Source organism: Harpia harpyja, chromosome 5, assembly GCF_026419915.1.
Source record: "Harpia harpyja isolate bHarHar1 chromosome 5, bHarHar1 primary haplotype, whole genome shotgun sequence".
In the NCBI taxonomy this organism is placed as follows: domain Eukaryota; kingdom Metazoa; phylum Chordata; class Aves; order Accipitriformes; family Accipitridae; genus Harpia; species Harpia harpyja.
The window spans coordinates 66,629,002-66,656,777 of record NC_068944.1 but is presented as its reverse complement, the minus strand read 5'-3'; the positions used below and the strand labels follow the sequence as shown (position 1 = coordinate 66,656,777).

General features: G+C 46.3%; 1 protein-coding gene across 1 annotated transcript; it reads left to right on the top strand.

The window, feature by feature from the left end:
• Positions 1-215: 215 nt before the first annotated feature.
• FBXO32 (F-box protein 32) lies at positions 216-25,533 on the top strand. Its single transcript, XM_052787226.1, has 9 exons — positions 216-456; positions 3,696-3,808; positions 5,520-5,569; positions 6,240-6,332; positions 13,314-13,407; positions 14,302-14,486; positions 18,149-18,331; positions 19,505-19,648; positions 20,352-25,533. The coding sequence occupies exons 1-9, from the start codon at positions 341-343 to the stop codon at positions 20,439-20,441; spliced, it is 1,068 nt and encodes a 355-aa protein (XP_052643186.1). The 5' UTR covers positions 216-340; the 3' UTR covers positions 20,442-25,533.
• Positions 25,534-27,776: the final 2,243 nt, after the last annotated feature.

Genomic DNA, 27,776 nt, shown 5'->3' with positions numbered 1-27,776 from the left:
CAGGTTTTAACGCTGCCCACACAAACAGCTGCTGGCCCCGCCCCCGACGCCCCGGCCCGGCCCCGCCCCGCTCCCCGCCCCTCGCCCCGCCCCGCGCCGCGCCGCTCGCGGACGGCGCCGATAAACACCGCCACGTGCGGCGGGGCGGGGCGGGGCCAGCCCCGCGCTTCCGGCAACACGCCGCCCCGCCGCCGCATAAATAGCGCGGAGCGGCGCGGTGCCCGCAGCCCCGCCGCCACGGCACCCATCGCGTCGCTCTGCCCCGCTCCAGGCACCGGCCCCGCCGCCGCCGCTCCTCCTGATCTCCGTCCCGGTTTTGGTCCCGCTCCGTCCCGCCGCCATGCCGTTCCTGGGGCAGGACTGGCGCTCCCCCGGGCAGAGCTGGGTGAAGACGGCCGACGGCTGGACGCGCTTCCTCGACGAGAAGAGCGGCGGCTATGTCGGCGACATCAGCAGGTACCGGCGGCGGCTCCGGCCCCGCTCCCGGCCCCCTCCCGCGGCGGCGCCGCCAGGGGGCGCCGCGGTGCGGTCGCGCGCCGCCGGGGCGTCGGGCCGGGGTGCGCGGCGGTAAGATGGACGGCGGCGGCGCCTCGGCCCCCCCCCCGCGTCCGGGGGCGGCCCGAGCCGCAGGCCGAGGCACCGCTGAGCTCCGGGGGCCGGGGGGTGAGGGGGCGGCGGCGGCTTCTGCGGGCCTGCCGGTAACCCCGGGCCTCGGCGTCGGTGCGGCGGCCCGGCGTGCCGGCGGAGGGGCTCGGCGGCTTTCCCTCAGTCCTGCTGTAAACCCCTCAGCCCCGGCGGGGTGCCGGGGCGCCTGGGCACGGAGGCAGCTCTCCCTCCCGAGGCGGCCGGGCCGTGCCTACGGCTGTGGGATGGGGTGGAAAAGCCAGGAAAAGGTGAAAACAGTCCCTGCCCCACGGCCCGGGCGATGTGCCCTCGGGGAGCACCCCCGAGTGCCTCCTGGGGGGCACTGGAGGTGTGTGTCACCACCTTCCTCCTCACCAAACTGCCCTTCCTCGGGCTTCCCGGCTCTCGGGCTGGAGAAGGATGATGTGTCCGAAGCCATAAATCTTCCCCAGACCATGAGTAATGTACCTTACGTGCCGCTTGACTAATCTGCCTGCAAAACATCAACAAAACCCCTAAGATGGTGAAGCGCTGCGGAGCTGCGTTGTGCGGGCAGGAAGCCTTTGCAGCAGCGTGGGTGTAATGGTCTCCGGCCAGATCGCTCCTGTCAAAACCAAACTTTTCTCCCAGAGCTGCTGCTTGTTTTCGGCTGTGCGCAGTCAGGTTTGGATTTGCTGCGACTGGGCTGAGGGATGGGTCAGGAATGTGCATGACAAAGGGACTTGGAGCAAAAAAGGATTTGCTGCTGAGATGTTCCTGTGCCAGGAGGTTTATGTAGCAGGTCTCTATCTCTTGCCTTCTTTCATGCAAGCTGTAAATAAAAATCAAGCTTAGAATCCAAAGCATCTGATTTGCAAATAGGTAGAAAAACGTCTGGCTGGTGGGAGTGTGGTTGTGTTGGGAATACTGAGTTTGGCAGGGGTTTATACATCCCTTTTCCCATTAAAAAAGCAAAGGAGGTGACATACTGGCCCCGGACTGAGGTCCTTGCAGGGCCATGTCCTGGTGCCCAACTGTTCAACCTGTCAGGACACCTTGGAGAAGCGTGTGGAAACCTGGCAGTACATAAACAGGGGAATAATCTGCCTCCCATACTGGAATTCATCCATTGCTGTTGTTATGAAGGTTTCAGATTACAGAGTCATTCAGTAGGAAGTCAACAGTCAAGGGTGTGCTGTTGACATGTAAGATTTAAAGCAGATCTGTCTTGTGCTCTTGGGCTTGGATTCTGCCACTGCATGGGGCGTGTTAACCTGGCCTGTTACTGATTTTGTGCAACACTGATAAAATACAAGCTTGAACACTGCAAAACTGCTTCCTCCTTACTGCTGTACTCTGTTCTTGGGTTTGGTCCCCCCAGCAGAAAGCAGCATGGATGGGGGAAATGTGCAGCTGAGATGTTCTGCTCTCGGGCTTAGGTTCTGAGCCAGCTCCAGCTGGTAGAAACGTGGTTCCCTGAGCTGCTGTTGCTGTGAATGTTTGTCCACCTGTGTTGCTGCTGCTGTTCCCCTTTTGCAGTGTTGTGGTGGAGCCTGCAGGAGTGGTGCCTTCCCTGCAGCTGTGGTGTCCTGCGAGGGGGGATGCGGAGCAGGAAGGGGGAGCCCAGGCTCTCGGCATTCTGAAGCTGGGGGAGGTTTCCTCCACCTCTGGGGCCATGTGCAGGTGCCAAACCAGAACACCCATATGGACACCGCTGGAGGAGGTCTGGGTCCCTCGTGGGGCTGAAACTCTGACTTGGTCATTTGAATTCTGCATATGCTGGTGGTGTGGCCGTGCTGCCAGACAGCAAATGGGAAACAAGGAGCCTTGTCCCGCAGGTTTCATTCCTTTGCAGGAGCCTGTGCTGAATAGCTGTCGGAGGTGTGAGTTGGCATGGTGCTCGTATTATTTTTTTGGAGGCTAAACAGTGTAAACACGAGGTCTGTAGAGGAAGCAGCCTGGCTGCCTAAGGGTCCTCACAGCTGTCACAGAGGGAGCTTGCCCAGTGCTGCCAGCAGCAGCATGTTTCAGTGCCTGCCAGAGCTCCAGGGGTGTCCCAGCCACAGCAGGTGAGAGGTGCAGCGAGGTGCCTAGGACCCTTCTTTGAATTTAGACCTGCAGACAGCCACTGCCCATCTCCTTGCCAGCAGCTAGAGCAGTGGGGGAGGCTCTCCGTTTCGTTCTCCTGGATGCATTGCCTGTCTTCTCCCCAGAACCTGGGAGGCATCCCTGCAGCTCTGGGCAGCATGCGGGGCGGGGGGGGCTCTGCAGAGATCTCCTGGTGGGTGCTGCCTTCCCCTGACACCCCCAGGGATCTGCGCCATGGTGCTGTGGCTGCCATGGGGCTTCTCGGTTTCATGTTGTGGCTTGGATCTGCTGATTTGCAGGTCTGCAGAATGTGGAGATGTTGATGCATAGTCTCTTTATAGATAGTCTTTCATTGCCCTCAAAGAAAATAAGGGGTTATAGCTCCCTTCACTAATAATATAGTTATAGCAGAATTCCAGCAAAAGCAGAAGATGGACAGTATTGGACAAGAGATCCTAGCTGTTAATTTGTATAGTCACTACTATGTGGGCTTTGGAAAATGACCAGCCAAGTCTGAACCTCAGCTGAGCTTTTCCTGTAAGCTTGAAAGAATGTTTTGCATGGACTCTTTTGTTAATAAATATTTTGAGTGTGTATATATATATGTCCTTAGAGATGTCTAAATACATCCTTCCATAGAAGTCTGACTGGCTCAGAGGAATCTACCACCTACAGCAGGAGGATATGGTGTTACTTAAAGATAGGAACAGGTTAAAGAGAAGGAAAGAATACTGCCCGGTGGTGTCCCAGCACTAACTGTGCAATCTGTATTACCTGCTGCTGTCTGGTTTGGGTATCTTAGCACAGAAATGAGGCACCAGAGGCTCATTTAAAAATACCATTACTAGATGCAAAAAACTGCATCCAGACTTCTCAAGAGCAGCCTGCAAGGAGGCAGCTTTGGAGCTCACAATGAAAACCTGTGTATTTTCTCTCCTTGCAGGAAGCATAGTGTTCAGCAGACTGCAGAAATAAACAGAATCCTTGCTTTGTGTTGTTCACAGCTTTTGTAAAAAGGATGATCACAACAAAGAGAATCTCTTCAACAGCCTGAACTATGATGTTGCTGCCAAGAAGAGGAAAAAAGACCTGCTGAATAACAAAGCCAAGATTCAATGTAAGATGTCTATTTGGGCTTTTTTTTTTAAATAAAAGTTGCTGCAGGAGAGTGGAAAATGCTTCGTATCTATGTTTTTTGCACAGTGCATGAAGAGTCTTCCAGAGTGTCTTGAAGGGCTTTGCGCCCATGTTTGACCTAAGTAGAGAACTTGGATACAGTTTAATGTGAAGATTTATGCCCCTGTTAGTAATCCCTGCTCCGAGGATTTGTGCTTGTTGTGTTCAAATTTGTCATTTGTGTTTGTCAGAAGGAGGGTAATTTTTTCCTATGGTACATTCAAATGAACCAGTTCCAGTTTTTTTCCCCCTGTAGACTTCCTTGTGCACAGCAGGCTAAATTTATTCTTCCTTCCATATGCATGTTGAGCACTAATCTACATTACTGGAGGCTACAAGCCTCAATGTGAGCTTTGATCCTATCTCTGTGTGCGGAGTGCATGAAAAATGAAATAAGATTTCAGCTCGCTCAAAACAATGGAAGGTTTGAAATCTTTCTGTACGCACAGCGAGCAGCCAGGGTCTCGGATGGTGCACTGTGGGAGGACTCGGGGGAGCCTGCAGGGACAGCAAGGTCTCTGTTGCTCTGACTGCAAGATAGGTACTGGAGTTAGATGTGAAGGCTACAAATGTAAACATACACAGAGGAAATGAGTTACAATTCCCACACTACTATTAGCTCATTGTGCATCCCCCAGGATTTTGGAAACTGATGCCAAAAGTTGGCCCCTCAGTGCATTCGGTTCTCTGAACAAACAAATGTTACCATGACAGTTTTTGGCTGGATTCTGCTGTGACCTACTATTTAAAAGGGCCTGATGCAGTGTCTGCGTGCCTGTAACTAAGACTGGGTTTGTCCTTGGGCTCACAGTACCAGGCAGGAGTACATTGCTGCATCCTTAGGTGGAACAAGATTCCAGGAGCACAATATTTCCTTTAAGGAAAGGAGTCTAGCAGGATGGGGAAAAGAATTTTTCTTAACCCTAGCTGTTGAATTGCCAGCATGTGGTGGAAGTAGGGTCAAAGCCCGTGGGAGAAGGATTGAGCAGCATAACTGCTTACAGTAAGGGCTCTTCCACAAACCAAGTTAGCAGCGTGTGGTGGGTACAGGGAAGCTATTTTGGGGAGTGGATGGGACAACTCCCATTTCTGAGAGAAGGGAGGGGCAATTAGAAATAGGAAAATTTTGGTTCCAAATAGGTTTTTCTTTTTTAGCAAGTTAGCTGCAAGCACAAGCATGCTCCTCTGAGCCTGACCTCACTGCTAAAAGCTCTCTCCCACATGCCTGGTGTCTCATGACATTTTTGCTCAACTTCAAATTTGACATTCAATCCCAAGCCTGTAACCAAGGTAATGAATAGTTAATAAAATCAATAACAACAAAACCTGGCTGTCAGCCACACTTACTGTCTGGGACCAAAGAAGAGGAGGTGCTATGGTATATCTGTGGCTGGGAGATTAAACATTTACAGTCTTGAGCTGTGTCACTGAAACAGAAGCCCTTTCTAAAGCTCAGGGCCGCAGTCTCAAATGAAGCAGTACGGAAACAAAGCAGCTCAGCCAGTTGCTAGTTTTGGTTTGAAGTGCGGTGGTGTAAACACAAAATAACTTCACTTGCACTAAAAGGGCAGTGAGTGTTGTGAGCAGAACAGAGATCTAGCCCTCCGTGTGGTGGAAGGCTAACTGAGCAAAATGTGTTATTGTCCAAACAGATTTCCACCAGGAGAAGTGGATCTATGTTCACAAGGGGAGCACAAAAGAGGTGAGTGCCTCCATAGGTTCTTTGTTCCCTTTTCTGCTGTTTTTTCCAAGCGGTGGAAGATCCTGTGCTGATATAAATCAGCAGAAGCTCTTAAGAGATAAGTGGAAGATCTGGCTTGTGGTTGGAATTTCAGTAATGATTTTAAGCCCCAATCAGGGAGCCAGGGCTTGCTCTACAAGGCTCTGTACATGTGTTTAAAATATGACTTGTTTGCTTCCCTCAGTTAAAAAAACCCAGCCATTTGCAGACCAAGCCATAATACTGTTCTTGGCTTTCACCCAGTACAATCCTAACATGGAAAATCATTGGAATTCATCACAATGGCTCATTTGCACTTATGGAGAGAAGCAGCTATATCAGACAGCTCTGTACTCGCGCTATATATTGAACCCCGGGAATGTGTGCCTCATTCTCACCCTTAAATTCATGGGTCATGAGCAGAGTTCGGGTCACTCCTGGGAACCTACCATAATGTACATTGGGCCATGCCCACTCTTGACGTCAATAAGTGCAGCTCTGCAGGAGACAGCCCTGTCTCTTCCAGCCATGAGCTGGTCCCATGGTTTGTACCCATTAGCTTGCTAAATTGAGTTGCTCTGGGTCACGTCTTCCTGGTGCTGTCTGGACTCATGTCTGCCAAAACATGACCCAGACTGTTTCTTCTTCTCAGCGCCATGGTTACTGCACCTTGGGAGAAGCCTTCAACCGACTTGACTTTTCCAGTGCTATCCTGGACTCCAGGCGATTCAACTATGTTGTGAGGGTGAGTGAAAGGCCAGGGTTTATTTTGCTGTGATGGTGCTGGAGGCTCTGAACTGAGCACCAGTTGGGTGATGGCAAGCACTGGCAAAGAAGAGAGGTCCAAGCATGCAAGTGGGGGTGTTGGGCTTTGGTGCATGAAGTAATTGATGGAAGTTGTGTGGATAGATGCCCAAACCTCCTCTTTGATCTGTTAAAATAGAGAGGGAGGGAGGTGGCAGTGGTAATGTAGAAGATGGGCTGTCCTTAACCTAGCATTCCTACTACTTTTCAGTTGTGAAATTCACTTCTGAAACTCAGAAAACTTAGCTTCTAATTCCTGAGTTCTCAGTTCAGCTTCTAAATGTGATTCCTGTAGCCTCAAAAGGAGCATGGGCTCTCTGCAGAGGCCAAAGAGCAGTGGGGACCTCTTTGCATAGGAGGTTCCAGCTCCACGAGGGATGTGGAGCTTTGTCTCCTATGAAGTGATACAGGAGAGACTCTGGGGAGTTGAGCATTATGGGACTGAGAGGATGGGCTGAACCTCTTGGAGACACTTCTCTGTTAAGAATCATGGTTGTTCTTAATCCTGCGTGACTGGCAGCAGTTTCAGCGGGTGAAGCATTTGGTTAGCCCTGACACCATTAGTTGGTAGGAAGGAGTCATCAGCCCCAGGCTCCACATGCTTTGGCTTTGCAGAACAGGTCAGGGCTTCTCTTGTGGCTCTGGGGGCCAAGGTGGGTGGTAGTGGTTGAGGGAGCTACTGTCCTGAGGGTGTATGTTTATGCGCATCTGATCTGCAAATTGATCTCGAATTTCAGAATGCTTATCAAGGTTTGGAATTCAATAAGCTTAAAAAAAAATCTGTTATTAACTTGAGGCTGTTTATAAACAGCTCCTTTTCACATTTCATCAGCAGTTGATCACTGGTGAGGCACCAGCTGTTCAGGTTTTAGGTTCTAGAGCAAGCAGCATTGGTATTGCTTTCCCTTTGCCAAGTCAAATGTCATCAAAAGTGTCTAAGGAAGAAATGATCTGAGCAAGTTCACCTTGGTTTGTTCACCTGTTGTCTAGGTGGCAAGGAGCCTGTGAAAACCTCTGTCACCCTCGGAAGGAAGGGTACAGGCACTGGGGGTGATTACCTACCTGCAGTGCAGGAAGGGCACTGGCAATCACTTGGATGTCCCACCGTGGGGGTGGTGGCAGGGAGTGGGCATGCTGGGGGAGGCAAAGCAGGATACAAATCCATAGGAACTCAAGCTGTCCTAGCTCTGCTGGTCCTGGGACGACTTGTTTTCCTGCTTGTGCAGAGAAGGTGATCACCAGTGTTGAGGTACTCAGTGTTTTCTGATACTGGATATATATACACACGGCTGTGTCATCTTCAGGGGGATTATTGAGGAAGGAACAGTTCATGCCAAGGCTATAACCCTTTAGTCAAATATAAAGGAGGAAAATAAAATGAAACTTGCATTTGGTGCTCCAGAGATCCCTTTGGCAGACTTTCTGTCTTATGACAACAAAGAACTCCAAAGACCTCTGCTAAGTGTGGCCTCAGGTCATGCTGTGCCATGTGATGGGCTTCTGCTCAGCCCAATGTAATGGGTGTCTTGCATGGGACTGCAATGATTGAGCAGAAGTCCCATTAAATTTTTTGAAGAGCAAACTCAAATTTCAGTGAAGTCAGTGTGGCCTGGTGGGGAGGCTCAGGCTGACCTTCTTCCCCCTTTTTCCCCATGAGGACTTCATAAAAGCATCCCAAATCTACTGTGCATCCAAAATAGCAGTGTTCTGTATGGAAGTCAGCACGTGTCCTTGTTTCTACAAATTACCTCCCTTCTGAGCTTTTCAGAGTAGTTTTCCCCCCAGTAGTGTTAAGGATACAGCACTACTGAGCAGTATGAAGCTTTCTAATTGAGGCTGACTTGTGGTTTGGCAGATTAAAGAAGATATTAAACCTGGTACCACGGATCAAATATAAAACTGACTTCTTAAAATGAAAGGCTTGTATCGGCCAAGTCTCTGGTGGATAGTAGCTCATAAAATGCCTTATGTGCCAGATTTACTCATGAAAAGCTCTGCCTAGATGTGGATCTTGTTCATGGTTCTTTGCAAATTGCAAGCCTCCTAGAGCATACAGATGAGCAATGTGTCACATGGAAAATGCCTTGAACATTGGCAGGAAAAACATTTTTCCCTTCCCTCCTGCTCCTTGTTCTCTCTAGTTCCACCCGTTGCTCGGGGTATCTGATTAATGTCACGCTACTTAGTTCATCAAGCAAATGCTTTCCAAGGAGGGAAGTTTAGAGTTGGAGGCTGGGGGAGAATATGAGGATGTCCGTAGGGGAAGAAAGGAGAGAAACAGCTGCAGGTTTGGGATTCTGCTGGCTACACCCAAACTTGCTCTATAGAGAAATAAGCTACATCACTGCTGATAGCAAAATGGGCTTTCAGGCTGAACATCAACTTGCCTTTCTCAAAGCATTCCTTTCTGAATTTCTCTGAACCTAAGAGCTACAGTGTTTTCAGTGCTGATTTTTTGTTGTTGTACAGAAGTGTCTGCTCCTTAAGATATACCCAAACTAAGTTCTTGGAGTTCCTAATGGTGCGCTATTAAAATGGATACCTCCTTCAAGTGAGGTGGAGGTGTGAGCTGTGAGAAGCTTGGCAGGTATTTTTGATGGGCAAATACCATCAGCTGTAGCCAGTGAGTTCATGTAACTGAAGCGGAAGAAATTTTCCTCCAACATCAATCTTGTCTTGATAGTCTGCTGATAGAGCGCTAGAAGTGCTAAGTATAGGTATTGGTGCCATGACTTGGTCCTTGCTGATCTTTTAAACTATAGCATCTGACTACATGTTACAGACAACATTCCCTCTTTAGAGCTAGTAAGATGTGTGTGATTGACCCAGAGGACCCAAACTGTTCTTGGTATTGAAGCAGCCCTGGTTTCTCTGGTCTTAGAGATTTTATGAAAAGACTGGAAGCATTCTGTAAGCATAAGTAGTATGAGCAGAGACAAAAGTGCCTGCAGCCCAGAAGTTGTTGGTTCTCCTTCGGGAACACTCTGTTCAGATGACAGTGAGGTTTTGCAGGCTGCTGCTTTCAGAAAGATTTGTCATATGATGGTTGTGTGGTAATGTCTCAAGGGAAGGTGCTGTTTCTGATCATAAAAGCTTAGGTCAGGTTAAGCTGCATGGGCATAACTCTTCTGGAATAACATGATTTAGTGTGCAACCTGCTAAAGTAGTGTCTTAAATTTGCTTTTACGTTTTTATAGTAGTTAGCTCTGGGAGTCCTGGATTTATGCTGTGCTGAAAGAGTATCAGCTTGATGCTGTCTCATGGAGATCTGTCAGCACCTGTGCTGTAAATCATAATAACTCGCCTTGCTCTTGCTCTCCCAGCCGAAAGCCAATGTGACATTTCAGCCACAGAAAGCAAAGGGCTGTGAGAGCAAGGGGAGCTGGAGGAGGAATTTTTCATTGCAATATATTGCTCTAAGCAGTCCATGTGTGAGGAGCCACATCCTCAACCAGGAGGAGCTTATGGATCCCCACAGGTGCAGTCCAGCTTCCCTATAGCTGGTTTGGGGTATTCAAAGGGGGATTTACACTTTAGTAACTTGAGACTTGTGATTTTAATCATTACAAAGCATGTCCCTTTTTGAGGCAAGGTTACACCCTCCTGCTCGGTGCAGCAGGCCTGCTGAAAGTTTTTTGGCTCTGTGTGCTGTAAGCCCCTAGCTGTGAGTTATTTGGGGTATGGATTGCCTGCACACCCCAGTGTTGAACCGAGGCAGTGGCAGAAGTGCCATCTGGCTGTAGCGGGTCTAAGCAATGCTGCGCACACAGTAGTCATGCGTGCAGAGCAGTGTGTTTTCGTGGCCCTGAAACAGGGGCCCTTGTTCCCTGCCACATGGCACTGTTTTGTTGCTGTTTTTTCCTTGTGCTTATGGGAGGAGGACCCACTCTGCTCCTGGAGCTAAGTGGCTCATTGCACCGACTGCTGGTGGGGTTTGAACAGGAGCCCCATCACAGTCGTGGGGAAATGAGCAGGTTATTGCCCTGCTGTGGAAGATGCTGCCTCCTGCCAGCTTGCAGAGGCTCTGGAATAGCCCACTGGATCTCTTGCCTTTTCTCCGTGGCTCTGGCAGACCTCTGAGAGCAAACAACATAGGGGTGAGGTGGTAGGAAGGATTTTCTGGGAAAGCTACCAGGTCACCTTTTTCAACTTTTGAGGAGTTGAAAGAGTGAATTGGGATCTAATGCCCTGCTTTCCAGAGGTGTTGCAGACTTTCCAGCTCCAGTTAAAATCAGCTGGAATGCAATCACTTAGTGTTTTTGAAAAGCAGGCCTTTTAAAATTGCTCTTAACCTTTCCCTGTGCACTCTCTCCTACCATCTGTCCCTCTCAGTTGAGCGTGGGCTGGACTTAATGCAACCGCATCATAACACATGCTTGCAGCTCTCCAGCCTTTTTAACCTACTCAGCATTAATCTGAATTCATCAGTCTTTTCTTAGTCTGTATTATGCAAGTGGCAACAATTGATTTATTTTTGATAATGCTGTAGACCCCAGTTTGGCAGTCCATTAACTGAGACCGTACTCTGCTGCGTCTGTGCCAACGCTGAAAGACCCTCAGTGCACTGGAGCATGTGGGGCACGGATGAACTGTATTGCTTACCTGTTTTTTCTGTATTATATGAGCATAGAAGAATAAAAAATGTCTTTTTATTTGGAGGGCTAGCCAGTCGCTTCAGCCAACAGTCCCTGGGGAGTGGAGTAGTCCTGGAAGTATTTACAACATGGGATGAAATTCCATATGAAAACTGTGTTTATTGCTGCAGGGGAAGGGAGGTGACACATGATATCTGAGCTGGTTCACTGAACGTAAATTGAACCTTGATAAACACAGACAAGGCAAATTTGAATCTGTTCCTTTGGCTAAATTACTTTTGTACCAATTTAGCGTTCTTCAAGGAACTGAGATTTTTATCCTTGTTCCTCTTAAAGAATGGCCCTGGCATCTAGCTTTTACTGTATTGCATTAAGTGATGCTTATCACTGGGTGCGTTTTGGTGTTTTCAGTAACGGGCACAACATTGCTAACACCCAGCCTGGATGAAGCTGTGTCTGTGCCAGTTCCAGAATGGTGCAATCTGGAGACAGCAGTTGTTACGCACAGAAGAGCTGATCTGGGTGCATGTGTGGCTAATGTACAGATGGAGTCTGGCAAATTGATCACTGTAATCAAAGGTCTGAAGGCTAAATAGTTTAGTGTAAGGGGGGAGTATTACAGACTACTTTGGGACACTGATTTTTTTTTTTCCTACTTATTCGTCCAGTATTTCAAAAAATGAAAAGACCTTTTATAAAACTCAAACATCTTGCAAACTGCTATGTTTTTAAGAGTATCTAGTTATTGTGGTCTCAGTTTAGCTGATATAGCAAGAAGATCCACTGATGCCTGTGCACCAAATATTACCCAACTCTCAAGCATCTCTTGTTTCCCCCAAATGAGCCAAGAAAACAGGCAGCCTGCCCTTCACAGGAGTTAGTGCAGGTCTTTTTTTCATCTTGTTTTCCTTCGGTCATGCAAGGTGCAAGTTATTAATAGAATGTAAACTCAAAGCCATCTGATGATGGTGTTGGCCTGGAAATTAAACGGAAGAAGAGATCGGTCACTCTAGGCAACTTCACCGCTCCTAACTGGCAGTCGCGTGACAGCAGAGCAGGCGAATGACTGCAGTAATAACTCTCCCTGAGCTCCCTGCTTCATGGCAAGGTGCCGGTGACTTTTTGGATACATTCCTGTCATTCTTATAGTGGGGCAAATGGTTCAGCTCATGACTTATCAAGTCTTGTCAAAAGCTTTCTTAGTTACTTGACACAAGTAGTTGCACCTTCTCTGGACTCTCTGCGGTGCCAGCAACGGGATACTGTAGCTGCAGAAGATAAAGGATTAATAAGCTAGTCATGTGGTAATGTGTTGATTGATTTGTAGCATAAAAGGTTTTCCTTTCCTTTCTAAATTAAAACAGAAGGCTATGTACATCCAAAACAAATGGACTGACACGTGGACGCTCTGTGTATTTATATAATGCTGGGGGAAGGGAGGAAGGCTTGGAAGATCATGGGCCACATGTTCTGCAGAGCATGATCTATAGGAAACTTCCACAGCTGTTCTTGTGGTGGTAGAGAGCTGGGGAGGAGAGGGCATCTTCCCCATGGGAAATGCTTCCTTTAGCAACTGCAGCCCAAATTCAGCATCCAGCTTGTACATGAGTCAGGAGATCGGTGATGGGAAGCAAATCCTAATTGAAAGTAAAAGTGAGATTTCCATTAGGGAGGTTAACAAGTAAACAGGACAAACAGGGAAAGGTGGTTTGGTGTTGCAGCTGTAAGAGCTGAACAGGGGAGGAAGCCTTGGAGGAATAGGGGTTTGTGGGGGGAGATGGTTTGTTTTTAATAGAGTGATTAACCTTTCTGTCATGGCGACAGCACTCTGACAAAACCAATGCAACCCAGGAGTTTGACGTAAATTGTGGGGTCTGATTCTCATTAATGCTCCATCAATAATATCCCCATCCAAACAGGCATTTGCTTGTGTTCCTTTATGACACTGCTTGTTTATGCCCCAGTGAAGGACAGTGACGTCAGCTGTTCGTTGTTCCCTTGGTGTGAATAGAGCCTGTCAGTCTGAGCACTACTCTGTGGTTTCTCTGCATCTCTGAATCATGAAATCAAGGGAGGGTTTTTTTTCCCCCCCCTTAAGATCATTAGAATGCCTTTTTTTTTTTTTTCACCCCTTTCAATGTGGGATTAATTATTTGGCCTCTGCTTTCCTCCCCCTTTGCATTAGTTTGCTCTGTTGTTCTGTCTCCCTTTTATTTTCAAGCAGCAAACAAGTCTCTGGACTGTTTTGCTGTGTCATGTGACCAGGAGTCAAGATTAGAAAGGTATCTCTGTGCTCTAAGGCTTGCAACTTCTATTTTTATCCACAGCTGTTGGAGCTGATAGCAAAGTCTCAGCTGACGTCACTGAGTGGCATTGCCCAGAAAAACTACATGAACATTTTGGAAAAAGTGGTGCAGAAAGGTAAGAAACGGAAACAGCGAGGGGGAGGAGGAGGAGTCTGATTTAATCTGATGTACTTTGTGTGAACCACATCCTTGAGAATAGTGAGGCAATGCAAGATGGGTGAAGAGGGGCACCACTGCTTATTTCTGTAGTGCGGTTCTACTTTCCTTTCCCTAGGTGAAGGACTATGTTGGGGGGGAGTGGGAAGAAATGTCTGTATTCTGGTAGGCATGTGAGAGGCGATTCCTCCTTCTCCAACTTTCCTTGCTACCACCCCTTCTGCATCCTACTGAGTTCTATTTCTGACTGCAGAAGAGATGGCTGCTCCTGCCCCCAGCTTGGCACATCTGCAGTCTCTGCTGCCTCCTTGTCGCCAGCTTGCTGTATTATCAAGTGCTCCCACTGCTCCAGAGGAGAGGAAAGCTCAAGGGCTGTCTTCACTTGCTGGGGGGGCTGAATTGTGGTTGAGATGTGGCACTTCCTTCCCTGATGCTTTAGCTCTGGCTGAAGCCTGGGAGTTGAGAGCACCCTGTTAGTGTGTGTATACATAATAAGAAAGGAGATCCTCATCCCTGCACATCAGCTGGGGGAGATGGGGAAAAGGTGTACATAGATAACCTCTCGCACGTATCAGAGGGGAAAACTGGCTGCTTGCCAGCGGCTGGAAATGGGACGTGCTGCAGAAAGGGCAGATATCTCATCTGCTTATCCTGGGAGGATCTCTTTCCATCTGCTGTCTAACCTGCTGTGCCTTGCTAATGTTTAAGTGCTTTCCTCTAAAAAGAAAAGTGCAGGCTGGTTCTCTTGGAATTTGAGGTTATAGTGGGTAACTTGACTTGCCTGAGAAACATGTAGATTCAGAAAAGGATTTGGGCAGTTCCCATTTTTTTAATCTTTCCTGTTCTTCCAAAGTCCTTGAAGATCAGCAGAACATCAGGCTAATACGAGAATTGCTGCAGACCCTCTACACATCCCTCTGCACGTTAGTTCAACGGGTTGGCAAGTCTGTCCTGGTTGGAAACATCAACATGTGGGTGCACAGGATGGAGAGTATTCTCCACTGGCAGCAGCAACTGAACAACATTCAGATCACCAGGGTAAGCACAAATCCTGAAAGCTAAAAATAATGTGGCTCCTTTGTTAAACCTCATGTAGCAGCTCTCATTTGGGAGACTGCATCCCACTGTCCTTCCAGTGCAAGCAGAGTACTGGGGAAGGACTTGGAGTTGCCAGAATAACTGGATGCGTTCCTAGTGTTACTTGTGTCCCTTAATTCAAACTCAATGTACACAACCCAGGATCACACTCACTGTTACTGGTCTCAGATGGTGGCTTGACTCCTTAATGGCCATGAAGTGCTGTGTGAACAGAGCTGGGCAGGAAACCATCTCCCCTTCTTGAGAGTCTTCAGAGACTAGGCCTCAGCACAAAAAGTCAACTCAGTCTTTTTCAAACTGAGAAATTGCCTTCAAAACTTGTTTATCAGATAGCTGAGGTTTTTAGATTTGTTTAATCTGTAAATTAAATGCAAATTTCCAAATAGCTGCATAACTTCATGCTTCCTGGCTGAAAATATCAATGATTCTTCCAGTAGTCTGGAGCTGCCCATTCCAGCCGGACGAGTCCTGCTTTCACAACATCTGTTTTTTCAACAGTGTCTGTGGGGACAGGAAAGAGATGTATTCGTTGATAAATTCCTAACCTGGTTTTGCATGGGAATCAAACCTGAACTTGGTCCACTTCACAGAATCACAGAAGGGTTGAGGTTGGAAGGGACCACTGGAGGTCATCTGGACCAACCCCCCTACTCAGGCAGGGACACCTACAACCAGTTGCCCAGGACCATGTCTAGACTTTTTTTTTTCCACCTCAGATGGATACTTACTCCACAGAAATGCTAAAGCTTTCCCCCAGTGCTGATCTCTGTGTTGGTGTGCCCCTTGTAGGACCCTTCTGCAGTGAACTGGACTGTGAAATTCCTACTTGGGCAGACCAAGGCATGGCCCAAGGGAATACAAAAAGCACCTTTTCCCTGGTGGGTCAACCAGAGACGCATTTGCAAAGGATTAAGCAAAGGGCCTGCTTTCATCATTTTACATGGCTGTGTTCTCTGGGGACACCAGGAAACAGTTTCCAGTCCTTCAGAGTAACACAGACAACAGGACACAGGAGATGATGAACTCTGGGAGGTCTCGGGGAGTTTAAGAGCTGCAAAAGCAGCAGTGCCGTATCTTATGGTGGTCTCTGCCCCACCTCTGCTGTCCCTCCTGGTGTCGAGCTCTTGGGATGGGCTGCAGGGGAAGCACTGGCCCAGCTATGGGGTGGCTCCTGGGGCACAGCAGGTCTGTGAGCTGGGGAGCTGCCCTGTGCCTGGGCATTGCCAGGGTCAGCTCTGTCTGGGCATCTGCTGCCCTGAGTGCGCCACAGGTCAGGACTTACCTCCTGCTGCTTAACTCAGTAGTACAATGTAGGTTTTTCCCCTCTGCTTTAGGGACTCACAGAACAGAGACAAGCATTTCAAAGAACTCTGCCTATCCAGAGAAAAGTGCATCAAAATATTGCTTGTGAATGGAACAGCCTTTTATGCATACTTACTTCCATGTAGGTTTACAGACACTTTTCTAAAATAAATAAAATAGATGTTGAGCTTGCAGAAAAAAAATTTCACACCACTGAGGATGACTTCAGGTCAAGCTAGAACAAAACCAGCTGAGTTTAGAGGAAGGAAGAACAAGCTCAGCTCTGTGCAGCCAGTTGCTTACAGTGCATGCAGCACTTCTGCTGTTTCTGGAGGGGGAGATGTCTTGCAACAAGGCAAGACTGAAACCTTTTTTTAAAAAAACTTGCAAAATATTGTGTGTGCTAGAGTTGCTTTAAAAGAACTCTGTCCAGAAAGTGACAGCATACTGATCTGCTCTGATCTAATCTGTGCTCTTTCTCCAAAAAAAGTAATGTTTGAAAGGTCCTGGAAAGGAGTACTGGGGGGAAAGAAGTAGCAGATAAGTCTTTGGCCCTGACTCAGAAAACCTGTAAGGATTTGCTTGAGTTACACTGGTTTCTTCAGAAATAAGACATAAGTGTGAGCTTTGGGGGTTTTTTTGACCCAAGAGCCTCAGAGCTTAGTCTTGCCTGTTGTGCCCTAGCAAAGGTTTTATGTAGAGAGTATGCTGGAGAATGCAAAAGACAGGCTGGCAAGAGAAATCAACAGGAGGTGATCCAATGCTCCAGTGCATTCTTCCTGCCCAAAAATAAGACCTTAGTTTGCACTGACAGGCAGGGATGCCAAGTCTGGACTTGTGGATTGTACCAAGGAAGCATCTACATGTAACCAGGCAGTGTGCTACTTACAGCTTAACTCTCAGCATGCAGCATTAAAGCTGTCATGGGAAGAAATGTCTTCTGGAGATGGCAGAGACAGTTCACTCCTGGAGGGGTTGTTTCAGGCCTGTCTTGCTGGTGGAGATGGCCAAAAATGATGCCTTGGTTGAAAAGCTGTGGTCCTCGCTGGTACCGGGCAGTGCTGCATGGTCTGGGCAAGCTGGGCACTGGAGCTCTGAAGGGAAGGTGGGAGCTGTTTGTGCACAGACATACTTCTTGTGGCTGTGGAGTTTCATGTGCAACGGGGCTGGCTGGAGATGGGACCGTGTGATTAAAAGCAGCCTCATGCAGTGTTCCCCTGCTGATGGTTGTGCACGTGCTTCTTATTTGAAACAGTTAATAGCTCTGCCAATTGCAAGATGGGTGCTGTGACTCTGTGACTTAAAATAGCAGCGTGTCTGTGCAGGGTAAATGATAAACTTGGCACATCTGTCTAACATTGTTTCTTTGGGGCCCAATACTAAAAGCTGCTGTTTGCCTTAATAAGGCTGGGGCTGGTTTTGGACCAGCTGGAGCCCGGCTTGTGGTCCTTGCTGATGCCTTGCTTCCACATGTGCCTTGCATTTTCCCCATGTGCAGGACCTGCAGATCCATCGTGGTTAATTTGTCCTGGAGCTGTGCCACCATGCAGATTTGCAAAACAGTCCTGGACCCCATGTAGACCAGGTGAAGGTGTATGGGGGGTGAAGGTGACTTTTGGCTCTCTAGGCTAGGATGTGCTTTGGTGTGGCTGAACAGCCTGGAAAACCATGGCTGCAGCTGATGGGAAAGGGGCAGGTCCTTCCAGTGTTCACAGAGGAAAAGTTAGCCTTGCCAGCAGTGACCTGGGAAACCATACAGGGAAAAACCCTGCTGTGGGTACTCATCAGCCACTGCCGTGGTTACAGCAGGATCCTGTGACGACATAAGCTAAAACACATGTCAGAAGAGCATGAGATTCCCAGCAGTGTGTGTAACAGAAGGCTGAACTTCAGAAGCAATGCCGATGTCCCTTGTGGTGGAGAGGCCTGGATGGTTAATAACTGATATCCATGATGTAGCTGATGTCTTGCTGTAGTGAAAGCTGGTGGTGGTGCTTCTGGGAGCAGAGTCTCATGAGTGTGGATATGGGATGGACAAAAAGGGGAGAAGGAGGCTTGGACTGTAACTCTCCTTCTAAATGCTGTTATACAAATACATGTCCCCTTCCTTGAGGATATCTCAAACTGTTCTGGGACAGAAGGTCAAATGTCTCTATGTAAAATGTCTCTTTATTCTGAAGAGTGAATTGCTGCTTATTCTCTATGTGAAGAGCAATGCTTAAAAAGCAGTAACTCTACTGCAAGCTAGGATTGCTTGGGTTTTCAGCTTCTGTGAGCTCAATTTTGTCTGTCTCTTCCAGCCTGCCTTTAAAGGAACCACTTTAACAGACCTGCCATTGTGTTTACAATTGAACATCATGCAGCGACTGAGTGATGGGAGAGATCTGGTTAGCCTTGGTCAGGTGGCTCCTGACCTGCAAGCGCTCAGTGAAGACCGGCTGCTGTGGAAGAAACTCTGCCAGTACCACTTCACAGACAGACAGGTACAAGGAGGGATGCAAACTGCCATCGATTGCTTCTTGTACCCCACTAGCAAGTGAACACGTGGGTAGGACACTCTTACTTGACTATCTCTTGGATCTAAGGGCTGTGCCGCGAGCTGATAATGCAGGCTGGCATGAGAATGGCTGTGAAGATGATTTATGTAGAGGGTTTTTCATGCCACAGCAATGATTCCTGAAATAGGAGCCTGAGGAGTTAGTCATATGGTGAACTTCAACCCTAATCCAGGTGGTAACAACTGCAAGTCATGCAGTTGCTCCTTGCCCCACGTGTGGGGGGAAAACATGCAGGCAAACTCCAGCCATCACTCCAATGTCCCAGGGACTGACACCCTTGCAGAGAATCTCTGTGGATGTGGTCCATGAGCGATGAGTCGTACTCTCTTGCCCTTTAGAGCAAGAAATCCCCTCTGAGCTGTTTTGTGAGTGACAGGGATAGTATGTGGAAAACAGCCCTGCCGCTACCCATGTTGTACCTGTGTAAACATCTTTGGCTCTTTGCGGGCTGGTAATCATCTGGGGTCTTCTAAACTTAAAAACAAACAAACAAAAATCCCTCTTTCTGTTTATGGGTGAATGTCTGGGGTGTTTATATCAGACCTCTACATTTCGGGGGCCACGTGCCAGATTTCTCTGCTAACTTGGCTTTATTTGCTTGCTCTGGATCTGACTTTGGAAGTGATTCTGGGAAGTTATTTCTATTAACAAGAAAATTCAAATCCAGTCTCTGCAACTAATGAACCCTAAAAGAAAGATGGGTGTCTCCCAAGCTAATGTGACAAATCACTGACTCTGAGTCAATGAAGAAGCAAAATACTTTAACTGCTGAAAATGTTAAATGCAACTATACTCGCTGTCCTGCCAGCCAGCAACACTGGCTAAAGTAGTACAAATTAGCTCCCAGGGTTTCAGGCTTTCATACAGTAATGTTCATGAAATGGGGATAGACCCTGATAATGGTATCGGGTGAGGCTGTTGCCATGAGGAAGTTGGTTATAGCTGGATATTCAGAGCAGGAGCTTTCTTGGTGTTACAAGGGAACTGTTATGGGCCTGGCAAGGATGACACGCGAGGGAGAGGAGAAGAACATGAGTTGGAAAGAGCAAATCATCATTTTTTTTGACCTGCTACAGTTATGATTATTTTTTCTTTAAGATTCGCAAACGGCTAATCTTATCTGACAAGGGACAGCTGGATTGGAAAAAGATGTACTTCAAGCTCATAAGGTGTTACCCACGGAAGGAGCAGTATGGTGACACACTGCAGCTGTGCAGGCACTGCCACATCCTCTCCTGGAAGGTATGAATGAGGTGCTGGTGAGACAAACTTGATTGGGGCAGGAGCCACGGGGCACCCAGTGCTTCCTCTGATTGCAGCTGGTTTAGGGTGCTGCAGTTCCTTTGCCTTTATAACCTAGTGTTTTCCTACATCTTAATCCTCCCTCAACTATTAAGTCCCTTTCTCCTCTGTGCTTCAGAGATCCAGTCTTTACATTGAACAAGAGTAGTGGCTATCAAGGCCAGAGGGGAGGGAGATGGGCATACTGTAGGGCTGCCTGCAGTAAATCATCTTAGCACTGCCAGCAACTCCTTCTACCCATTACATGGAGGTGGAGGTCTTGGCAACAGGATTAGCTGAAATGAGAGCTGATGGCTACAAAACAGCCCAGGACAAAAATCTGCTGGCCACTGTGGTGATATCCAAGGCACGTCTCTCGAGTTAAACTCCTGTAGCTGATGGTAGGCTCCAGCCTCTCTTTCCTCAAAAGAGCAGAGAAGAATGAATTGGATCTTTGCTGGTTGTATTTCCCATGGCTTGCCAGTAGCCCCTAAAACATGAAGCCCAGTTCTGAGCTGTCTGCTTTGGCGAGAGTAGAGATACTATTCTGGGCTCCGCTCTATTTGCAAGCGGGATGTCTGGCAGAGGGGCAGCGCTAAGCTGGCTGATGCTCTGGCGCCCTTTCTGCAGTCTCTCTAAATGGAGTTGTTTTCTCCTTTCCCAGGGTACTGATCACCCTTGCACAGCCAACAACCCGGAGACTTGCTCCACCTCTCTTTCACCACAAGACTTTATCAACTTATTCAGGTTCTGAACTTGGGTCACCGCAGCTTACGCGATTCTTACAGGACACTTTATGCCACTGAGCTTGGACACTTCATTTGTAAATAGTGTAAATATTCACGTTTGTTTGAAGCTCCTGAGTCAAGGAACAAGAGGATCTCAGAGATGAAAGGTGAAATCGCTCACTGATGTGCAGCGCTTAAGGAATACAGACTTCCATAGGACTGGTGTATAAATGCAGCATGTTGTACAGAGTCCCTTTTTTATGATCAGAGTACAAGATACAGGGCAAAAAACTTCATTTTTTGTTTTTAGAAGTTAAAAATGAATTTGCCCCACAACCATTTGAGAACTCTTTGGTTTGTTTCTAATAGAGAAAGCAATATGAGGCTAGGACTGTTGAACTGTTCCTCCATCTGGTTTTATTTAGCATACATATTTATAAATACGACATTTTAAAAATATTTATGAAAAATATCCCTGTGACACGTTTAATAATACTTTTATGTTTTTAAAAAAGACACATTCTGAAATACTTTATAACGCTAGCCTACTTGCGAGAGAAAATCGCAACATACCACTTTCTACCTCCAATAGATTGAGTACCTTTCAAACAAAAATCCAGTGTACAATGTGAACTTTTGTATTTTGTACAATGATTTAAAGGGAAATGTTTGTGATAGCAAGCATCTTTTCTTGTATTAATGCTTACCTCTTTACATTAGTTTTCTTGCTCTACTCAGTGCTTGAATGCCTAGATGATAGGCACCATATAAATACCTAAGACTTCACTACATCCTCTTTTAATTTGTTGGTTTTATGGAAGACTAAGCAAAAGGGAAAAGAGAAGCCACAAGGATGAAGATTATCTAAAAGGGAGGAAGTTCTATTATAGAGAAAAAAAGGACTGGATTTAATCTCACAATATAAATTCATATCAACTCCACTAGGTTAATTGCATTGGTTGAAATACCAAGTCATGTTAGAATCTGGTTCTTCAAGCCCATGTTTTTCCAGTACACCGCTCTGTATTCCCACTGCTGTCAAGTGAATTCAGTCATCTTGGAGCTGGTAAAATATAGGGAGAACTGGGCCATTGAATCTAGCGAAATGATGCGGTTTTTATTCACTGGAACACTGGCAGCATTATGTTTAATTTCAGACTACTGGAGTTTAGGGTGATGAGCCAGACAGCATGAAGAAATAGGTCAGCATTTTCCTAAAAACAGCAGTCAGGACTGGAGTAAGCAAGGGATTTCCAACATGGCACTTGACATCTTTGGTTATTTCTCTGTGTTGGTGGCAAAGACCCAGCCTAGTCCCTTGCGCTTCCAGTGCTGAGCTTCTTTATGGGATCTTCTAACACTAGCCTAGAGCTAAATTTTCGGTCCTATGGAGTAAGTGGCCAAACTGACTTCACTGTGGCCATGATCTGGCTCACTGTCTCCTCTGTTGCATACAATGCTTCACTTTTCCCTACAGTGGAGCTAGAAGAATCCAGCTCATATATAACAATTTGAAAACCTGCAGTGGAAAGGTTTTGCTGTTTACCAGTAGATTTCCTGTATAGCACTTTCTCTGTGCATGATGTAAGCAGGATACCTCGGAAGGGTAAATATTTAGTGGGTTGTGTGTGACTATGTACAAAGAATTGTGAGGAAGAGGAGTACTCAGGACAATTCAGGAAGAACTACTTGAGTTAATTATTGTTAAATATGATGTTCCTTTTTTTACATTTTTATAACTCACTTTCAACACTTTTCTGCAGCTGTTTATATTTAAAAAAAATTGACAGTATTTGCATTTTTGCAAACTCAATCACTTTGCATAGTCTTGGAAGAGACGCAAAAAGGGAAAAAAGCTGCCTCTAGATGGAGCGGTGGGGAAGGGGCGGGAGGAAAGCCAGGAAAATGCTGACAAGAACTGCCCTTCTCCTGCCTTCCAACAGCAAACCCAAGCTTTTGTTATTCCAGAGAGCTCTGTGAGCCTGTGACACCCTTAGCCATGGCCCAGAGCTTGGCACTCCCCAGAGATGAGGAGAAAATGTGTGGGACAGGGAGCTTTATCTTGGTGTATCCATCACTTTGCCAATGGAAAGCATAAGCCTGCTGATTGTATTCATGTCAACTGAAAGTGATTTAAAAGCTGTTACCTTGGAAAAATGAACTTCTGCTTGTTTGGGGGGGATGTTTGTGAGTGAAGGTGGCCAGTTTCTGTTTTCATTCCCACATTGGTGGCAGCAGGTAGGTGTGGCCGAAATCTGGCTTGGTGAATGAGGATGTAAAGGACAGAAACCTGCAAGTGGAGTGAGTGAAGCATTGCCACTGTATTTGGAGATTGTTGTAGCTCCTTCTTCCAGCAGTGAGAGGACCCGTGCCCCTTGGCATCTTCTGTTTCCAGCTCTGACTTGGGGTTGGTTTGTTTTATAGTCTTGCCTCTGCCACCCATAGTGAGCCAACCTGTTGTGATGGGGAGGCAACAGTATTTCGGTATGAAATGCTAGGGGCTTCTGCCTAGTCTGAGTCTGCGCTTAGCAGATGACACTTACGCACTGTGAGATTGTGACACTGGGTGAATTTTAAGCTCAGGTTTGAGTCTGGCCTAGTGCATTCTCTGCACAGCAAGACAGAAAATCTCAGCGTTTGGCTGCAACTTGGGAATGTCTCAGCTCTAGCCATTGCTTCTCTCAGCCTTTCACTGATCTTGAACTAAGAGTTTATTCTGTGTCCTCTGCCCAGAGTGCACGGGTCATGCTGACAACATACTTAATGTGCAACTGAGGCTCGTGTTTATAAAACTTACTTCAATTAGTGGTTTTTATTTCTTAGCACTGTGTAATCTTAAAGGGTCAAGTGCTGAAGGTGATTTGTTAATACATTCACACACTTGTGTGTTGCCTATGTGCAGTCCTGGGATATTGCTGTCAGTGTCCAAAGCAGCAGAAAACCAAGCAACTACTGTATTGGAGAAAAAAATGGACTAAACAAAAAGAAACAGAATAAGCCTCATTCAGTTACTGCCTCAGTCATTACGGTCCTGCTGCAGCAACTGTCAAATAAGACTTTGATCTCTTTGGGAGACTCATTGTTTCTTGAGTGGCTGGTACAGGGAGATATTGTGGTGAATTCAATAGTCTTGTATTTAAAATTAAATGCTGTTGCATCCAAATACCTTAGTCTAACCACTTACAAAGTGGTAGTATTTTAGCAGTGCAAAGACAGCTGCTTGGCTGAGGATTGCAGAGTAACAAAACTGACAGTGATAACAGGCTTCCAGGCAGGATGGTTTAAGGCTGCTCTTGTGCAAAAAGGACCTCTTTATTTTAAGACAATTGTCACAAAGCTGTTGTGAAGGGAAAACAGACTTCTACTTGTGTTTTGGAAATGGAACGTTCTTTTCAAATGACATTTCACCTTCCAGTTAGTTGATGCGTTCCCATTAGACATGCATCAGTTCTTATACTAGGAAAGGAGGTTTTTTTCTCTCTTCAGTGTTTTCTCCTGCCAGCATATCCAGAGAAATTTCATTATCTTCAGAGGATGTGTTAACCAGTGCAACAGTGTAGAATGTAGTGCTGTGAAGAGGAAAAATAGATCCATGCGGGGGAGGAGACTTAGGAAGGGAGAGATTCCAGAGATCTCTGTTTCAGCTTTCTAGAAGAGGCAGGTATTTGGAGTTCATTTTAATGTGATAGCCACTTCAAGAGGCACAGTTTCAGCTGTACATACCTTAAGCCATTTATACTAACTACGGTATGGTAAAGTTTGATCATAAAAAGTGTGTACCTCCTCTTATATTGTTTGGGTTTCTTTTTTTTTTTATTGTGGGAGTTTCTAGGTCCTTTTATTATGTAAAGTGATTAGGAAAACTTGTATTGCTCTGAAGACATTGCTTTGTATGTAAACATTTAATTGCACCCTGCCACTTTCTGTATATGGGAATATCTTTTTTTATTATTTTTCTTTGCCCCCAGGCTTTGAACTGTTTGTGTTCCCATTTCTGTTCGACTTCAGTTACTCTTGCAAAGCTATCACCTTCTAGAACATACAGAGGTACTAAACAAGCTTTTCCTGCCCAGAAAATTCCTTGGCCAAAGGAATTAGCTTAGCTAAAATTTGATTTAGAGCAGGAACATTTCAAATTCTGTTATGTAGCTAATAAATCAGATGTGCTGTTTCATGCTTATCTCCTGCCCGGTACAGCAAACCAGCATTGACCTCTGCAGTTCTTACAAACCCGTTGCACAGCTTCCCCATAGATCAGCACCTTGCCAAAAAGACATAGCTTTAAATTAAAATGCCACTCTTCCTAGCTGGCCCGTTTGCAAAAACATAGACCCTGTGGAGCTGATGGCTGATCAGGTTGATAAAGACTCCCTGTTACAAGGTTTGGGACTCTGGTATTCTGCTTGTGCTGCTTTTCTCAGCTCATTGCTTATAATGATGTTTGTTAAAGGCTCTGAAGACATGGCCAGCCATCCACACAGCTGTCAGCGTGTGGCTGCTGGGTTGTGTGAGTGTCTTTACCGGTGCCCAATTTCTATCCCATATCTTCCTCCAGGGATTTCATTGGTAGCAAATCGGCTTTGCAGGATCTGGCCCTACGGAGAACAAATCCACCTTGTCCTTGACACATGCAGTCTCTTGTATATTAATACCTTGAACACCAGTGAGATTCCCTCTCCACTGACCAAGCGTTGCTGCTTCTCCTCCTGGGAGGGCAACTGAGGGTGGAACTCATTTCTTTAGCCCTCATGTGCTACACAGAATGCTAACAGGTCTGCTACCAAGAGAACATTTTAATCTGAAATAGCAAATACACTCATCTTTAGGAACTAATCTACAGTAATTATAAATACCTACTTATATATGGAAGAGAGCGTGTGTTGTTTTGTTTTTCCTTGAAGTTGTAACTAGAGATGATATGAAGTGAAAGGCATCCCTTATATAATAAGACTTCTGTTTAATATTGTGTGGTTAAACTTCTGTTATAAATTTGCACACTTTTTTCTTCTTCCCTTGCATGTTCAACTCTGATTTTTACAGCTGTTCTGTGCAGACAGTAAGGTATTTTTGTAAAACATTTTTGACACTGAATTGCAATAAATGTTCAAACAATGTGAACCACGGAGTTGGTTGTCTTGTTGCTTCCACATTGGTGACCTTGTCAGCCTTGAGCTTCTGGTGACTGAAAGCAAAGGCTCTCCTGCAGGAACATCCAGAACTCAGGTGGTTGTGGCAGTAGAAGAACATCCCAGATAGACTTGTTGCTTCATTGTACCTTGAAGGAAAATAAGGTGAATGGAGCTCTCGCTTCTAGCAAAAACAGGTGGAGCTCACGCTTATGAATCTGTACTCTCCCAAAGCACAGGAGCGATTGTTGCCCTGAAAGAGATCACCAGTGCTCACACTGGTCTGATAGCTTAAACTCCAACTTGTGGCTTACAGAAATGTTGGGTTTTTCTGTTATCCAAGTGACTTGGATAATTTATTTTTAAAAAAAAAACTTTTTTCAGTTACAATTGCATCTGGTTAGAGTCAGGACTGCAACAGTCTGACTTAGGCTCCTGCTCAGAGGGAATGCAAGTAGGAGCCCACTGAAGGGACTCCCAGTAAATTGTGGAAAAGCAGTTGAAAAAGCAAATTAAATGTCTCATGTTGGAGCAAGAGAAGTTATCATGGTAAAACAGGATTACTTACCTCAAGAAAGCTATGCCAGCTATGAAAGTAAGCACAAAATGCAGATGCTTTGTTTTTTTTAATCTCATTTGCATTGTCAAGTAAGGTATGCTTGAGTGGTTTCATAAGTCTTTTTGTAGTGTCGTGGTTTAACCCCAGCACCATGCAGCAGCTCACTCACTCCCCCTTACTCAGTGGGATGGGGGAGAGAATTGGAAGCAAAAAGGTAAAACTCATGGGTTGAGATAAGAACAGTTTAATAGAACAGAAAGGAAGAAACTAATAATGATAATAAAATGACAATAATAATAAAAGGATTGGAATATACAAAACAAGTGATGCACAATCCAATTGCTCACCACTTGCTGACCGATGCCAAGTTAGTTCCTAAGCAGTGATCCCCCCAGGCCAACTCCCCTCAGTTTATATACTGGGCATAATGTCACATGGTATGAATATCCTTTTGGCCAGTTTGGGTCAGCTGCCCTGGCTGTGTCCCCTCCCAACTTCTTGTGTCCCTCCAGCCTCCTTGCTGGCTGGGCATGAGAAGCTGAAAAATCCTTGACTTAGTATAAACACTACTTAGCACCAACTGAAAACATCAGTGTGTTATCAACATTCTTACACTGAATCTAAGACATAACACTATACCAGCTACTAGAACAAAAATAAACTCTATCCCAGCTGAAACCAGGACAGGTAGTTATGCTGCACCTCAGGTCTATAGTTAGAGGGTTGCACCCCCAGATACAAGTCTCTGGAAACATGGGACAGTCTACAAGATTACCAGAGCCTTTTAAACAAGTGGATGAGAAAGCTGTTGTTAAGACACATTTCTTATATTAACTCTCTTGAAAATGCTCAATTCTACTTACTTTAATAGACTAAATCCTTTAAGGGGAATACTTGATCTTTTTAGGAATGTGTTGGGTGGGTCAGTGAGGCCTGCCTACAATTCTTTCCATTTTCATGTTAGTGCTGCCAACACCTCTACCCTTTTAAAAGCACTCAGAGATAGATGGTGAGGCAGCCTGAAGCATGGATGAGGTCCTGCCTTGATCAATGATGACAAGTCACGCTGTATAATTCCTTGAAGTGCCCTCACTGTCTGTCTTAGAGCCTAATAAAGAAGTAGAGTTCAGGCAAAAAGCACTTTGAAAACTACTTACACAACAAATATTAAGATTGTGACTCAGCTTTACCCCAACTTTCCCTAATCCTCAGTTCTGCTTCTCTTCCACTTACAAGGGTTGTGGGGTGAACCCCAGTCAATCACATAGGAGGTTGCTTTATTTTTGACAAAAGCTGAGCTGCTCCTGTCATCAAAATTGCAGACATTGGAGCGAGCTGTTTTCTAAAAGGCTCTATAAATAACTTGTGTGGGTTCAAAGGCCTTCCCTAAGCTGGAAAGACACCAGTTCACCCCTCGCCATTCCTGATGCGTAGTATACTGTGCTTTTTAGTAGAAAACAAACAAACTAATGTCTTTTTAATATGTTTTCCTTGGATCATTTCGGTCCTGGTCAGAGCAGGCCTTGAATGCAAGAGGCAGCACCCGCAGGTTTTGCGGCCGAGATGGCAGGTCCCGCCTGGACCCCCGGGGTTGCCGCTGCTTTCATGCAACTGCTGAAAGCGGGTGGTGGGACAGGAAAGACACCGGCTCCCAGCTTCACAGGATAAATAAACAA

Excerpts from the sequence above, each read along its gene's own strand:
- FBXO32 (XM_052787226.1), top strand. The coding sequence starts at position 341 with ATGCCGTTCCTGGGGCAGGACTGGCGCTCCCCCGGGCAGAGCTGGGTG. Across the intron at positions 457-3,695 it reads TATGTCGGCGACATCAGCAG|CTTTTGTAAAAAGGATGATC; the intron begins GTACCGGCGGCG and ends TGTTGTTCACAG. Across the intron at positions 13,408-14,301 it reads GGAAAAAGTGGTGCAGAAAG|TCCTTGAAGATCAGCAGAAC; the intron begins GTAAGAAACGGA and ends GTTCTTCCAAAG.